Source organism: Sander lucioperca, chromosome 16 (genome assembly GCF_008315115.2).
Source record: "Sander lucioperca isolate FBNREF2018 chromosome 16, SLUC_FBN_1.2, whole genome shotgun sequence".
Taxonomy (NCBI): Eukaryota; Metazoa; Chordata; class Actinopteri; order Perciformes; family Percidae; genus Sander; species Sander lucioperca.
The window spans coordinates 21,734,348-21,747,076 of record NC_050188.1 but is presented as its reverse complement, the minus strand read 5'-3'; the positions used below and the strand labels follow the sequence as shown (position 1 = coordinate 21,747,076).

The following is a 12,729-nucleotide window of genomic DNA, read 5'->3' as shown; positions in this document are numbered from 1 at the left end:
ACAACTATATGGTAAAGTTGATGGAGAACTGAGAAAAGATTAAAGTAGTGTATTTTATATAGAATGTGTCTGGCCCCAGATTGCAACAATGATTTGGCTCATCTTTTGTTTTTGTTTTGTATGGTAGGTGTGTACTGCTTCCTCCAAGCAAATAGTTGACATTCCTCTTTATATTGTCCTTTCTCTAAACCAGAAAATAATGTACTTGTATCTATCTTTCTGAATGTCTGAGTGCAAGTTCTATAGGTGAGATGTCGCTACATGGAATCCCAATAATATGAAACAGTCTACCCATTCTGTCCCCTACTGGTCAACCTATTGGTAGATGGCCCCTGCTACGCCATGACACAAGAAAAGAAATCCTTACATCACAACACAACCTCACATGTAACCAAGAAAACCAAGTTTTCTTCAATCTGCACCTCTTCTTACTTAAACGGTGGCTGCACTAGACTATGAATTAGTGGAATTTTTTAATTACAGTTATACAAGAAAAATGTGTCTGAAGGAATACCAGTGATTAATATTCACTTAACATAAAAAGCAAAAGAACTGTTGAATCTTTATTGAGAAAGACTTCATACTTTGACCTTTGTATCCTTCCCGTTAGCAGTTACCTTGGACCCTGAGTCGGTGTTAATGAATGCATAACTCTGAGGGGGCCCCATGACATGTCAGCCATGATTGTTAACCCTATTTGAATGAAAGTGCCTTAACCTTGAGGCTAATGTTTACAAGTAAAGAGCCATCCATTCCTTCAGGTTTACTTTTGTGATTCAAGATCATATTTGTCTCAGCTGTGTCCATTTGGGACAAAAAAAAAAACATTATAATGTAAAGCATGCATTTGGCTACTTTAATTAAGTATAGGTCCCAGTAAGGTTATTGTTAAAAATGAAGCACATCACAGTCACAAGAAAGTAGTCGCTGCCTTTTAATGTGTACCAAAATAATTAATTTTGACTAAGCACAAGCTCTTTCGTTGTTAGTGTGAATAGTTACAGAATATTCTGAATTATTGCCCGTTTTCCTACACGTGAGCTTTGTATCTTATGTAATAAAAGCCAAACTATAAAAGATTAAAAGTCCCTTCTTTGCACATTTTCAGTGGTGTTAACCTGAATGAGAGAAAACTCGACTTTTGGAGAATCTATTGTGGTTTGAGTGGCTCCAGATCAATGACTTTAAATTTGTGTGAACTTAAACTTATCATGGACAATGTCTTGGCACTGGTCCTGCTCTGTGAAACTCTCCCAGCGCGTTTTCCCACCTCACCCACTCAACTTAAAGCATTAACTCCCACCGATGTGACCAAAGCTCGATTTCAATTTCATGCGCATTCAGTCAGAAAAACACATTACAAACTCTGGAGTTTTCATATATTTGTATTTCCATACAAAGAAACAATACAAAATGTAATACATGATAATAAAACTCTCTGGAGAAACTCAAATGATGACTTCCTTGACTAAAAAAAGAATGAATGTGAACAAAAGAACCAACCACCGATTGCTGGTAACACTCCATTTTACAGCCTGTTACCTGCTACTCACCAGTAGACTCAGTTAGTGCTAGGTAACTTTGAGATCAAGCTGTGATTTACTGGATTGATACATTTATTTAATACAGGTTGTAAAATCAAATGTCACCATTATTGACTAAAACCCAGTTTACTTTCTGCATCTGATGGAATCAGGATCAGGAATATCGTTTAACCATCACTTAACAGGAAGAAAAACAAAAAAAAAGGTATCATTGCTGCAGAAAATGAAAAAGGGAAAGAAGGATGCAAGTCTAAAAGAACAAAGCAACAGTTGCAGACTTCTTTGCTCACACTCAACATGGATGCATCAAAACGTCTAAAACTTAAGACATCTATTGCATGTAAACGAGAACCATCTCAAAACGTTAAGAGTTCTGCTGATATAGACATGCTAATCCAAAATGTTCCCCTCAGAAACACCTTGATGAATCACACACCATCAATTATTGGAGGGAAGCTGAACGTTGAAAGAAGAAACTTAGTATCGCCCTGCGAACAGAAAATATGAAAGTCATTAGTCCAAGTACATTACTTATAAATTCAATCTGCTGTCACCAGTGATCAAGATAATTACATCTGTTTAAATATGCATACTAACAACAGTCTGGATGCAGTTTGGCAAGCTTTCTATTGTATGCATTTCTCTTTATACTTACGTGGGCTGTAAGAGCGAGACCGTGAGCGAGACCTGTATCGACTGTAGTAGGGTGATGGAGAGCGCCTGCGACTGCAAAGAGAAAAATGTATTTACTCCCACAGAACAATGTAACAGTGACTTTATATAAAAATTATAACTCACCTGTACCTATAGTCATACTCGTCATATCTGTCGTAGCGCTCATAGCCCCGGTCATAATGCGAGTCTCTCCCCCTCCTGCTGCTGCTGCTTCCACCGCCACTGCCACTGCCACCGCCACCGCCACCATTGCTGTTGAAAAAAAGCAAAACAAGGTCATGAGGTCCAGGTGTCTCATCTCTTGAGATTTACAGCACCATGTCAAAACAGTTTTAAAATTGTTACAAATCACGGATGTGTTTCAAGAAAGGACGCACGATCAGATACAAAAATTAGTAAGCTGACATCAGAACTAACCCAGAATCCAACCCAGTTTTCTTGTTGGTTCCCCCCCCCCCATTCTCCTGATTGCTCAAATGCACATTTATGCTTCTTAGGGACCTTTACCATGTGATGAATATTCAATTCCACACAAGAGGTTAAGGAAACCGACGTGCAAGACTTGACATTAGAGTTGATCTTACTGTGTTGGTCGGCCCATGTAGATTCCAGGTGTGGGGGTATGAGCACGTTTAGTAATGGAATAATCCACTCTGATGCGCCTCCCGTCCAGCTCCATGCCATTGGCTCGCTCCATTGCCTAAGGAATACAAGAGGGAGGAGAAGACAAAGATGTTAGACTATTGTAAGCTTTTTGGTACTAATCATTTATTTCACAAAGGCCTACCTAAATTACACTCTGTAACCGCCTTGCTATGGAGGTACATGACTGCAAGGAGAGGGAATTTGTGGCAAGGCAGACACCTAGTGGCATACTTATGTAATCACACCTAAATTAAAAAGTGGACCTTTGACCCTGCATGTACTAATACTATAAAAAACAGGTGACAAGACAGAAAAAGTGAGTCACTGGGACCAGGACTGAAGCTCCTTAGGCATTTAATCAATAAACAAAACCGCCACAAACAATTCACATACCTCTTTGGAATCCTCAATTCTCTCGAAGTAAACAAAAGCGAAGCCACGGGAGCGACCCGTGCGCTGGTCGTAAACCACATTGACCCCTGCCAGAGGACCGTGGCGGGAAAACACCTCCCTCAGGTCGCGCTCTGTGGTGTACAGGCTCAAACCAAACACCCCCAAGCATGTGCTGGGGTCAGGGTTCGCCTGGAAGGGACAACATAACGGTTAGAGTTAATGGTGTGGCTTACCACGTCTAACTGTCTGCTTATTTGCATTCAAAATCCATTTCCTAGACTTAGTATGCAAAACATGATTCTTTATGCACACAGCAGCATTTTACATGTTTAATGCAGTGTGCACACACACAAAAAAATACTTCCTCCATATTTGTATAGTGACCTGCTTCAGATGCGTTTTCCACTGTTTAATACTACCTGGCCTGATGTATTACTAAACATCAATGTTTCCAAGAGTAAAACATAATTTATCAGACATATTTGATTTTCTCTTAGCCGACTTGCTTGCAAAATATCAGCCACCTTGTTACAAGAAAGTTTTTAGAATGTATTGACTCAAGAAGTATTGTAATAAATAAATATAAATAAAAATATATATATATGATGAAACCCAGAAACAAACCCAGAAAAACACACACACACACACACACACACACACACACACACACACACACACACACAGCAAGTTAAATACTAAAGAAAATCAAAGAATCAAAGTTATATCTGATCTCCACTAGGCTGTATTTATCGCTTTATTATCCCTCAGCCAGTGCTACACTGGGAGCAGCACCTTTGATGACACAAAAACATTGCATTGCTCTTGCTAAAGATATGTCGGAAGGTACACATACCCTAACATCAGCATCTCCTCCCCCATGACCGTTTGATTCTTTTGTGAAGTCATGGCTCTGTTGATATAATGAAAGGAATGGAAAGTTAATAACAAGGGGATATTGCATGGTGGTTTACCACAGCATTAACCACATCATCTGAAAAATTACAATGCCACACAGATAAAAGAATGAGAATTGCTCGACTTTAAACTAAGTGTTACTTAAATCATATAATTCTTGTAAATGCTTAACAATTTAACTCAAAGCCACATGAAAACTATTTAAACATATTTATGTGATTTTGCTTGCTATAGCCACTGATTTATCTCTCTTCCCAAAACATTTTCAGCACTACTCATTTTGTATTCACTCTATTAAGTAACAGGTCATACAGTATATGCTCATGTCCTCACTAATTACGGCCTAAGATTTGCAATCTCCCCAAAAATCGGAATATGTTTAAAAGTACTACTAACACCTTGTAAATGTGTCTGAGCATACACAAAAGGCCCTGTGGTTTACTTTTCTATAGCCTACTGTACTTTGCCCTATCTTCAGATCTCATAACACTCACCCTGCTGCCAGTTTGACGGCGCCGGTTCGACATAGGGGAAGTGCTCTGGCTCTTCTTGCGGCGGTACTCGGGACTGTAGGAACGAGACCGGGACTTCCTCCGGCGGGAATAGGACCGAGAGCGTGAGCGGCTATAGCGGCGGTTTGAGTGCCGCCTAGAATGAGACCTGAAAAGGAGGTTATAGACGACAATCAGTGACAGAGAAGCATATAGTTTATAGAATATTTCAGCCCCAATGAGCATTTATTTGGATGTAACATGACGTGACTACAGTATCACATGGGCAATCATAAAATGGCAACAACATACCTAGTTTTGGACCGAGACCGGGATCTGGACTCAGAGCGTTTGGTGGCCCGGGCTGGGCTTGGGGAGCCGGACCTGCTCTCCGACTTGGCCCGATCTGGACTCCCGCGATCCAATTTAGGTGGGGAGCGTGAGCCCTATTGCCACAGCAGCATGTTAACAACTTACTCATGGACAAATACATGCATTTCTTTATACAGGAAAAACAATCAAGCACAGAGTAGTAAGATGTGGTGGTAGAGTATGTTGGACACATACAGTACACCTGTCTAAATTGTACAGCTTATGTACTGAGGAGGAAAGGGTTAGTAATGCTATAGTTCCAATAAATAACTATTTTGTTTACAATGTGGCCTATAATTAACCATATAAATCAAATGTACATGACAGGTCTATTTCCATGTCCACCTGGGTCATAAAGGGAAAAATAAAACATGCATTTTCATGTTACATAAAGAGAGCATGAAGAAAAGACATTTGTGACACAAACAGTGTATTTACTTAACCTAGGGACACATTCATTCTTCCAGATTCTTTACGCTACTCCCTTTTCTCAGGATTTCTATCCTTCTTCGTTCTTCTTTTTTCAGTTTTCTCATTTTCTGATTCCAGGTCTGTTTTTCCTCTCTTCACCCAAACTGAAACCAGTTTCATTTTAGCCATTACACTGCAAGCGCTTCTATCTGACACCATTCTTCCGTCACATTTTCTCCCTTTCCACTTCTATGTTCTGCTCTGTACATGTTTTCATTAGCCTTCTTTTATCTTGAAATTTTTCTTCATCATTCTTGGATAAAACTCTTCAAATCCTTCACGGTCAATAACCTTAATGAAAAAAGAACATTCAATAAAATTAAGATCATAGGTTTAAGAAAAGTAGAATATTTTTAAATAAAATGAAAAGGAACACTGAATGCAGTACAATTACATTGTTGCTACATAAAGTTTAAATATTCCAAAAAGTATGCAAATGAGCAAAGTTACAACAATTACTTTACATGTTAACAAATAAAGAGCTTAGATATATGTTTTAGCAATATTTGAATAGCAATTTGATAAAATAAGAGTGTGAAAGCAGGGAAGGAAGAGATGCTTTGAACTTAGCTAAGTTACCTCTAATGAAACTGAACGCTACATCAGGAAAAACAAGGTTGCTTGAAAAACGCAGGTTGCCAATGTGCAGTAATGGCTTCATCAGTGATATCCGCACAAAAGGACGATATACAAACGTCGTAGACAGTTCGTATTTAGTTTCATAAGCAAATATGTCAGGTGCAATATGTTCAACTAGCAACACAAAAACAGGAACATTTGCAAATACTGACGTCTAATCGCGGTGATTTTAAGCTAACGATAGTTAGCATGCTAGTGGAGGAGGTTGGTTGGGTCAGTCATGCTAGCAGAGTGGGAACCGCTCATGTAAAAACTAAAACATTGTTGACAAAACCAGAACACGTCTCTGCCTCTATAGCACAGGAAACAAAGCATGTAAGTCAACGTCAAGCTATTAATTTAGCGTTGGCTCAAAGTTAGCGGTTACATTAACGTTAGCTATACATTTACGTTAGTGGTTTTCATCGACAGCCACACGGAAGGAATAGGAAGAAAGGGAATATTTGATCATTCGATGCAACTACTTACCCGTCCTTCATAGTTTCCATCCTCAATATCACTCATTGTTCAGTAACGTTATAGCTCATACAATTAGTATTTTTGATAGAAATGAGTCTCACTAAGGTTTAACACAGTGTTTTATCCTGGCCGGTTATTAGCTAGAAGATGGCGCGTGAGGAGGTGGGTAATATGTTTATGTACTGCAGCATCTGTCGTCACGTCCCGTCTCGTCTTCCACGCCCCCTTAATGCAAAAATGTACTCGAACGTCTCAAACAAAACTTTTTCATGGTCCCCCATGATCAGCGATGGAAGTAGGTGTATCACAAGTAATAATCCTGCATTCAAAATCTTCAAAAGCATAACCCCATATCTTGGAGAATGCCCCCATTCAGTGTTATAGTTGTCATATGTAGGCCTATGTTATTGAAATAATATTAATGAAACATTAGTCAGTAAGCATTTCAATGTTGAAGCTGGTTGAGATTTTGCTAGTTTTAACCACTCCATATACTTTTTGGTAGCTTTATCTGTACGAATGGATCATATTTTGTAAGCTGACCATTTTCCTTTATGTAAAATCCTTATCTGCAAAGTAACTATAGTTACTTTACTTGACAGCTGTCAAATAAATGTAGTGGAGTAGGAGTAGAAATAGCATAAAATAGAAACAGTTAAGTATGAGTGAAATTGTACTTTAGTACAGTGCTTGAGTATCTATGATACTTTCCACCAGGGTAAGACACGATTTGGCTGGTAAATTATAACAATTCCCTCTGGGTTTTTCAGTGTGGTCTGTAAAACTTGAACCAAAAACTTGTCTTTATACATTCACTTACACACGCACACACCCCTCATGGAAAATGCCCTTTTTGGGAACCGACGGCTGAATGCTGAATCTGGATTCACTGTCTTGTGGGGTACATGATCTCCTGAATGACACTAGGGATATTTCCCCCAACACATTGTATATGTAGCAATACAATTAATTTAAATGAGGGGACAATTCTTAGCATAAGGTCAATTTATTAGTAAAGCTATCTCACAGCAGCTGCCTGGCTCACCATCTTTTCTACTTTAGCATTATGAATCAAAGTACAGTTATGGCATTACTCAATGCAGAAACAGTCAAACCAGTTTGATAATTCAGTCTAAAGGCCTTCACGTATATTTAAGTCTGTAATGTGTAAGCAACATTATAAAGCATGTTTTCCCTCATATGTTATACCACCCACATAGATTTGCCTCATACAATTCCCAAGTAGTATTGATGAGGGTATTGCCCATCTTACTTGACGCACAAAGTCATCATGTTAATGACCATCATGATATGCAAATTATAGATCTCCCTCTGTGCAGGCGCCAGACTTTCTCAGTATTATGGAAACCATACTCGGGACCATTAGAAAGGGTGGAAGAATGAATATTCCAGAGCCGGACGTCCACCCTCCTAAAATATCCCTTCAGTCATAGTTGGAAGAGCCCAGTATTTTTAGAAAATCTCTATAGAGTCACAGTGTAACACGAACCCTGAACATGTGTAAGCAGTAGCTCAGTCATCTTAACAGCACTAAAGGGCTTAAGACTGACTACACAGTACATTCAATCTGCTACACACTTAAGTTAAAACATTGTGTCAACCCTGGTCAAGGGAACCATTCGATTTCAACTGAGACAAAGCACACACACGCTCATGTTTACAGTGACAAATAGGCATCATCCTCAAACTGTCGTGCAGCAATTGTAAATACACAATTATATACTGCCTGCAGATAGTGTAAATAATATTCTTTGGATTATCTCTTCCAGGTGATCTATTCCGTTTAATTATTCTTAAAACTATTTGTAAGCTAAAAGTAGAGTCTTCTTCATACAGTAACTAGCAACTGCACCAGCTAAAAACTGACAAATAGCAGTCTGCTATTCCTAACTATCACTGAGTGTACTACAGTTTAGTTCAGCATTTTGATATATTGAAGCAGTATTGTAAAATAGTTTACAATGTAGATAGGGGAGCACTTCAAGCCATTTTTATGATAAAGCGTATGAGAATCTGGTTCAGTTCCAAGAGTATTTATACCTCTCTGCATTTCCTAACAGTCATATGATTCAAATATTGCATTATAAAAAAAATGCTAAAATCTAAGCCAAATAAAATTAGCAATGCAAATATATATATATATATATATATATATATATATATATATATATATATATATAAAAAAAATGTGCTTGATAGTCTTGGTAAAAAATAAATAAATGTCAGCATATGAGAGGACAGAGCATAAAGTCCCCCTTCTTCCCTCTGAGTTGGCTGAACATTTCTAAGAAGCATCCCAAATGTGAAGTTTCTGGATGTCCATATGTCTCACTATTGCTTTTCATTTCTCTGATGTTGTGACATCAGTGATAAATGCTGGAAAAGTTTGATGTGCTAAAAATAAAAAAGAATCGATACATCTTTCAAGACTATGCTCCTTGATGTGGCCGAGGCCTATTAGGGATGTGTGGGTGAAGGCGGGATGTCTCTGGGTGGCTGCCAGGGGACTCCTGCTTTAAAGGTTTCTGTAGGGCAGCGGGAGCAGAGGCAAGAACGCCCCCTGCTGTGTGGGAGGTGTTACTGGAGGAGGCATTGACCGCCAACTCGATTTTCCCCTCCAGTTTGACCAGCCGCGTCAGAATGTCGTCCAGTAGCACAGCGATAGTCCTCTTCAGATCAGCTATGTGTGCATGTGAGAGAGGAAGAGAAGGAGGGAAAGACAAACACAAGGAAGAAAATAAATCAACGCTTCAGTATGCTTTTTCACAACAATGAAACACAATGTTCATACAGGAGTGATTCATTTCACGTGCAGGAAAGAGAGCATTAACCCCATATATTGCACAACATTCTGGACTTCCTGTTAAATGCTGCTTACCATAACCAGCCATGGATGTTCCCTGCGGCCCACCTGGTGCATTCTGGTTCTCCTCCGTCAGAACCTTGACGTATCGCCGGCTGAGCTCCAGGATCTGCTCACGTAGCTCGGCGCTGCTCTGATGGCGAGGCTGCTGCACAGTGTAGCGCAGCAGCATAAGTCCCCACGCCAGGCCGAATACCAGTAGCAGCACGCTCAGCTTCTGGGACATGTTCCTCCGCAAGAGTGCACCCAGCATGGTACTGCGGTGGCGAAGCGGAGGGGAGCTGCAGAGGCTCAGTCTGAGGCTGAAGGTCTTTTTTTTGGGGCTGTGGCTATACCAATCAAGTGATAATTACTCGATACCTGCAGGGAGATTCTCTTTCCCACTGTCCGTATCTACAGAGAGTTCAGAGGTCCAAGTCCACTGCAAAGCATTCCTGAGAGCTGGTGTGGAATTAGTGCCTCACTCAAGTAAACTCCAGCAGGACATATGCTTGCATTATACCCATACAGCCGAAGACGTTTCTCTAACCACTAAAAGGCATCCTGCCCCTAACTAAGAGGAGATGAGAAAGTGTAAAGCAACAGCTGCGGGGCCAGGAAGTGGAACCAGAAGTAGGGTGAGGTCCACAGACACTTGTCAGTCAGGGGTTTTTGGTAAGGTGCTTTGGTTGCAAGATGTCTAACACCGAATCACCAATGCACACTGGCCGTTCAGGCAGGGGGTCCGCAGGCATTGTTGACTATGTTGGAGAAGTGTACAAAGATAGACAGAAAAGATGTAATTAACAAAAAGAGAGAAACAGACATACATTTGTTATTTTCAACATTTAGAGACTAATTTAACAGATTATTCTAATCTCCTTTCTTGTATGATGCTAACCTTTCCATTGTGCAATGCTGCAATGTCATGAATTGGGAAAGGAAACTCATTACGTTTACCAAAAAACACTCAAAAAAAAAAAAGGTAATTTCTTCTTCAAGCCCTTCTGTAGCTTCTTCAAACCCCAGTTGAGCATTGTGGTTTTTATTTGTAGTGACTGAGGATTTTTGGGTGGATAAATGCACTAAAATGTTCCAACAGACACACAAACACCACTGCATGTGCTGGATGAGGAACAAAATCCACCTCATCACTATTATTGGCAAGGAGCTGGTGGTTACATCAAAGTGGCTTCCTAAACTATTTAGCTCTTAAGACAGATTTCTTTGCTGCTCTTAGTCAGGGTGCACAATAGCCCAGTCATTAACAAATCAACAAATGTTTTTCAGGCCTCTTAGCCCAGAAACCTGATTACCAGTTTAGATTTCATGGGACCCACTTTGCAGCTCCAGATATCAGACAGAGGCACAGAGGGCATTCATTCTCTAATCCCACCCCCACAAGGGTTGTTTGACTGACAAATGCGGTGCACATGCAGGGCAAATTAGGTGATCATTTCTCAGTCTTCACAAGTTTTTGTCACCGAGTTCATTCTCCGCGCTCTCCCTTTCTTGGATGTGGGAGTGTCACTTCCTATTGAGGTCAGAGAGGGGACAGTGACTGAGGGAATAAATTATGAAAAGAAAGGTAACAGAATCCGTTTAGTGATGCTTCCCAGTGCGCACCACACACACACACACACACACACACACACACACACACACACACACACACACACACACACACACACACACACACACACACACACACACACACACACAAGGTGCGTTGAGCATCACATTCTGTACATAAAAAGTGTAAAATCTGTTTTCTTTTTTTCATAATAAGGTTATAGAAGTCACATTAAATCCTAACCCTATTTTAACCGTTCACCAAAGGGCTGTACATTTCAAATAAAACAACCAAACAAAACAAAAGACACACTGCATAGGGACCTTATGCATAATCAAGTACAGATAATATGTGCTATGTTAACAGATCAGGGTGAGCTATTACAGCCCCAAAGCAAATAAACCTTCAGGGTGATATTCGGTGCCTTCCATATGTCAGGCAACAGATCACATCAATTTTGCTTAGTCATATGGTTGACACTTGGTAACAACCAGAAGAGTTTTGGTATATAGACACTGTCCCATCTTTATTGTCATATCATGCTATTCACCAGGCCTGATCATTGTTCCATGGAAAGGCACACCATTTAGAGGTCACGGCTTCAGACAATATTCCACTTGTTTAGAGGACTGTTTATATATAGTATACCTAATGGGAAGATTGACAGTGATAGGGCACACAGTGTCAGTCAAAATACCTAATCTAGAGGTTAAATATTGACCACAAAAGCTGTCAATTGTGTTTCAAACTTTATACAGTCTATCTAGCTATGGTTTCAACAGCTGACAGGATGCTGGGCAACAGACTTAATCGCCAGAGTATAAACTACAAACTAAAATGTCAATAATGTTAGGGTGGAGGAGGTAAAAGATATGAAGATTTAGGTAGTGTGCATTATATGACTCTGTAACTTTGACTAAACACACACACACACACAGTCCTAGCTAGTAACAAAACAGATGAAAAACTTGTCAAACATGTTGACCCGGTGAAATTGTCAAGTTTCACATGCAAATTAAAATTTAACTAACCTACACTCAGTCGACGTTGATTTCTGGATGCTTAGCTTCAAGACGTAGTCTAAAATTGATTATTTAAATCATTATTAGCAGCCGTTCAAGCTCAGTTGAAGCTATTTCCAACTCCACTAACGTTAATGTCATGTTAGCTCGACATTTCAGGTCGCAACGTGCGCAAAAAGGCTAAATATTATCTGCAAATGTAGCAAAAAAAAAATCAAAAAACTTCAATTTACCCCAGTGTGTTGAAGAAGGAATTAACAGGCTCCAGCGAAGCAGGGTCGAGGCGACTTGAGAGCTCCAGCTGCTACCTCTGGCTGACACTGAATGATGCTTGTTGTTTGGCAACCCTGGACTGTCGTAGCGGTCTCTGGGGAAAATATCTCGAGCAGCCCACCGTCTCCGTTTAAAAGATTAGCTGCCGAGCTTGATGTTGAGGTGTCAGTTCACTCTGACAGTCATTTCGGCTTCCTTATCCACGATTTCGAGAACGATGACATTACAGAAAGTAAAAGTCACAAAGTCGGTAGCTAGCATAATGTTACAACCATAGACAGTTGCCAGCATGCAACTGTGCAGACTCTCATGGTTCCCCTGAACGTTTACTGCGTGCGTCATTACTACGGCATTATGGGAAATGTATTTATACTGCTTCTCTTTCGATTTAACT

The 12,729-nt window shown here is 40.0% G+C and overlaps 2 protein-coding genes across 6 annotated transcripts; both read right to left on the bottom strand.

Moving 5' to 3' along the window:
- Positions 1 to 1,367: 1,367 nt before the first annotated feature.
- On the bottom strand, positions 1,368 to 6,849 carry tra2a (transformer 2 alpha homolog). 4 transcript variants are annotated; one of them, XM_035993036.1, is made up of 10 exons: positions 6,614 to 6,822; positions 5,474 to 5,797; positions 4,976 to 5,109; positions 4,667 to 4,832; positions 4,111 to 4,167; positions 3,258 to 3,446; positions 2,804 to 2,919; positions 2,343 to 2,471; positions 2,200 to 2,270; positions 1,368 to 2,032 (listed from the first exon to the last, which is right to left on the bottom strand). In XM_035993036.1, exons 4-10 carry the CDS (start codon positions 4,697 to 4,699, stop codon positions 2,022 to 2,024), a joined length of 606 nt encoding a protein of 201 aa, XP_035848929.1. In that variant the 5' UTR covers positions 4,700 to 4,832; positions 4,976 to 5,109; positions 5,474 to 5,797; positions 6,614 to 6,822; the 3' UTR covers positions 1,368 to 2,021. The 4 variants fall into 4 exon arrangements, with proteins under 4 accessions (XP_035848929.1, XP_035848928.1, XP_031179010.1 ...); XM_035993035.1 differs by having other exon boundaries at positions 5,479 to 5,797; XM_031323150.2 differs by lacking the exon at positions 5,474 to 5,797 and having other exon boundaries at positions 6,614 to 6,849.
- A 2,102-nt stretch (positions 6,850 to 8,951) lies between these two features.
- Positions 8,952 to 12,628, bottom strand: ccdc126 (coiled-coil domain containing 126). 2 transcript variants are annotated; one of them, XM_035993037.1, is made up of 3 exons: positions 12,286 to 12,628; positions 9,504 to 10,228; positions 8,952 to 9,305 (listed from the first exon to the last, which is right to left on the bottom strand). In XM_035993037.1, exons 2-3 carry the CDS (start codon positions 9,739 to 9,741, stop codon positions 9,055 to 9,057), a joined length of 489 nt encoding a protein of 162 aa, XP_035848930.1. In that variant the 5' UTR covers positions 9,742 to 10,228; positions 12,286 to 12,628; the 3' UTR covers positions 8,952 to 9,054. The 2 variants fall into 2 exon arrangements, with proteins under 2 accessions (XP_035848930.1, XP_031179098.1); XM_031323238.2 differs by having other exon boundaries at positions 12,296 to 12,628.
- Between the last annotated feature and the right edge of the window lie 101 nt (positions 12,629 to 12,729).

What these genes read in the sequence shown, in the direction of transcription:
- tra2a (XM_031323150.2), bottom strand. Translation starts at nt 6,649, where the DNA reads ATGAGTGATATTGAGGATGGAAACTATGAAGGACGG. An exon ending in GCCGTCAAACTGGCAGCAGG is followed by an intron (nt 4,168 to 4,666) that starts GTGAGTGTTATG and finishes TTATATCAACAG; the next exon opens with AGCCATGACTTCACAAAAGA. An exon ending in GAATTGAGGATTCCAAAGAG is followed by an intron (nt 2,920 to 3,257) that starts GTATGTGAATTG and finishes TGTATTCCTTAG; the next exon opens with GCAATGGAGCGAGCCAATGG.
- ccdc126 (XM_035993037.1), bottom strand. Translation starts at nt 9,741, where the DNA reads ATGCTGGGTGCACTCTTGCGGAGGAACATGTCCCAGAAGCTGAGCGTG. An exon ending in AACATCCATGGCTGGTTATG is followed by an intron (nt 9,306 to 9,503) that starts GTAAGCAGCATT and finishes ATGCACACATAG; the next exon opens with CTGATCTGAAGAGGACTATC.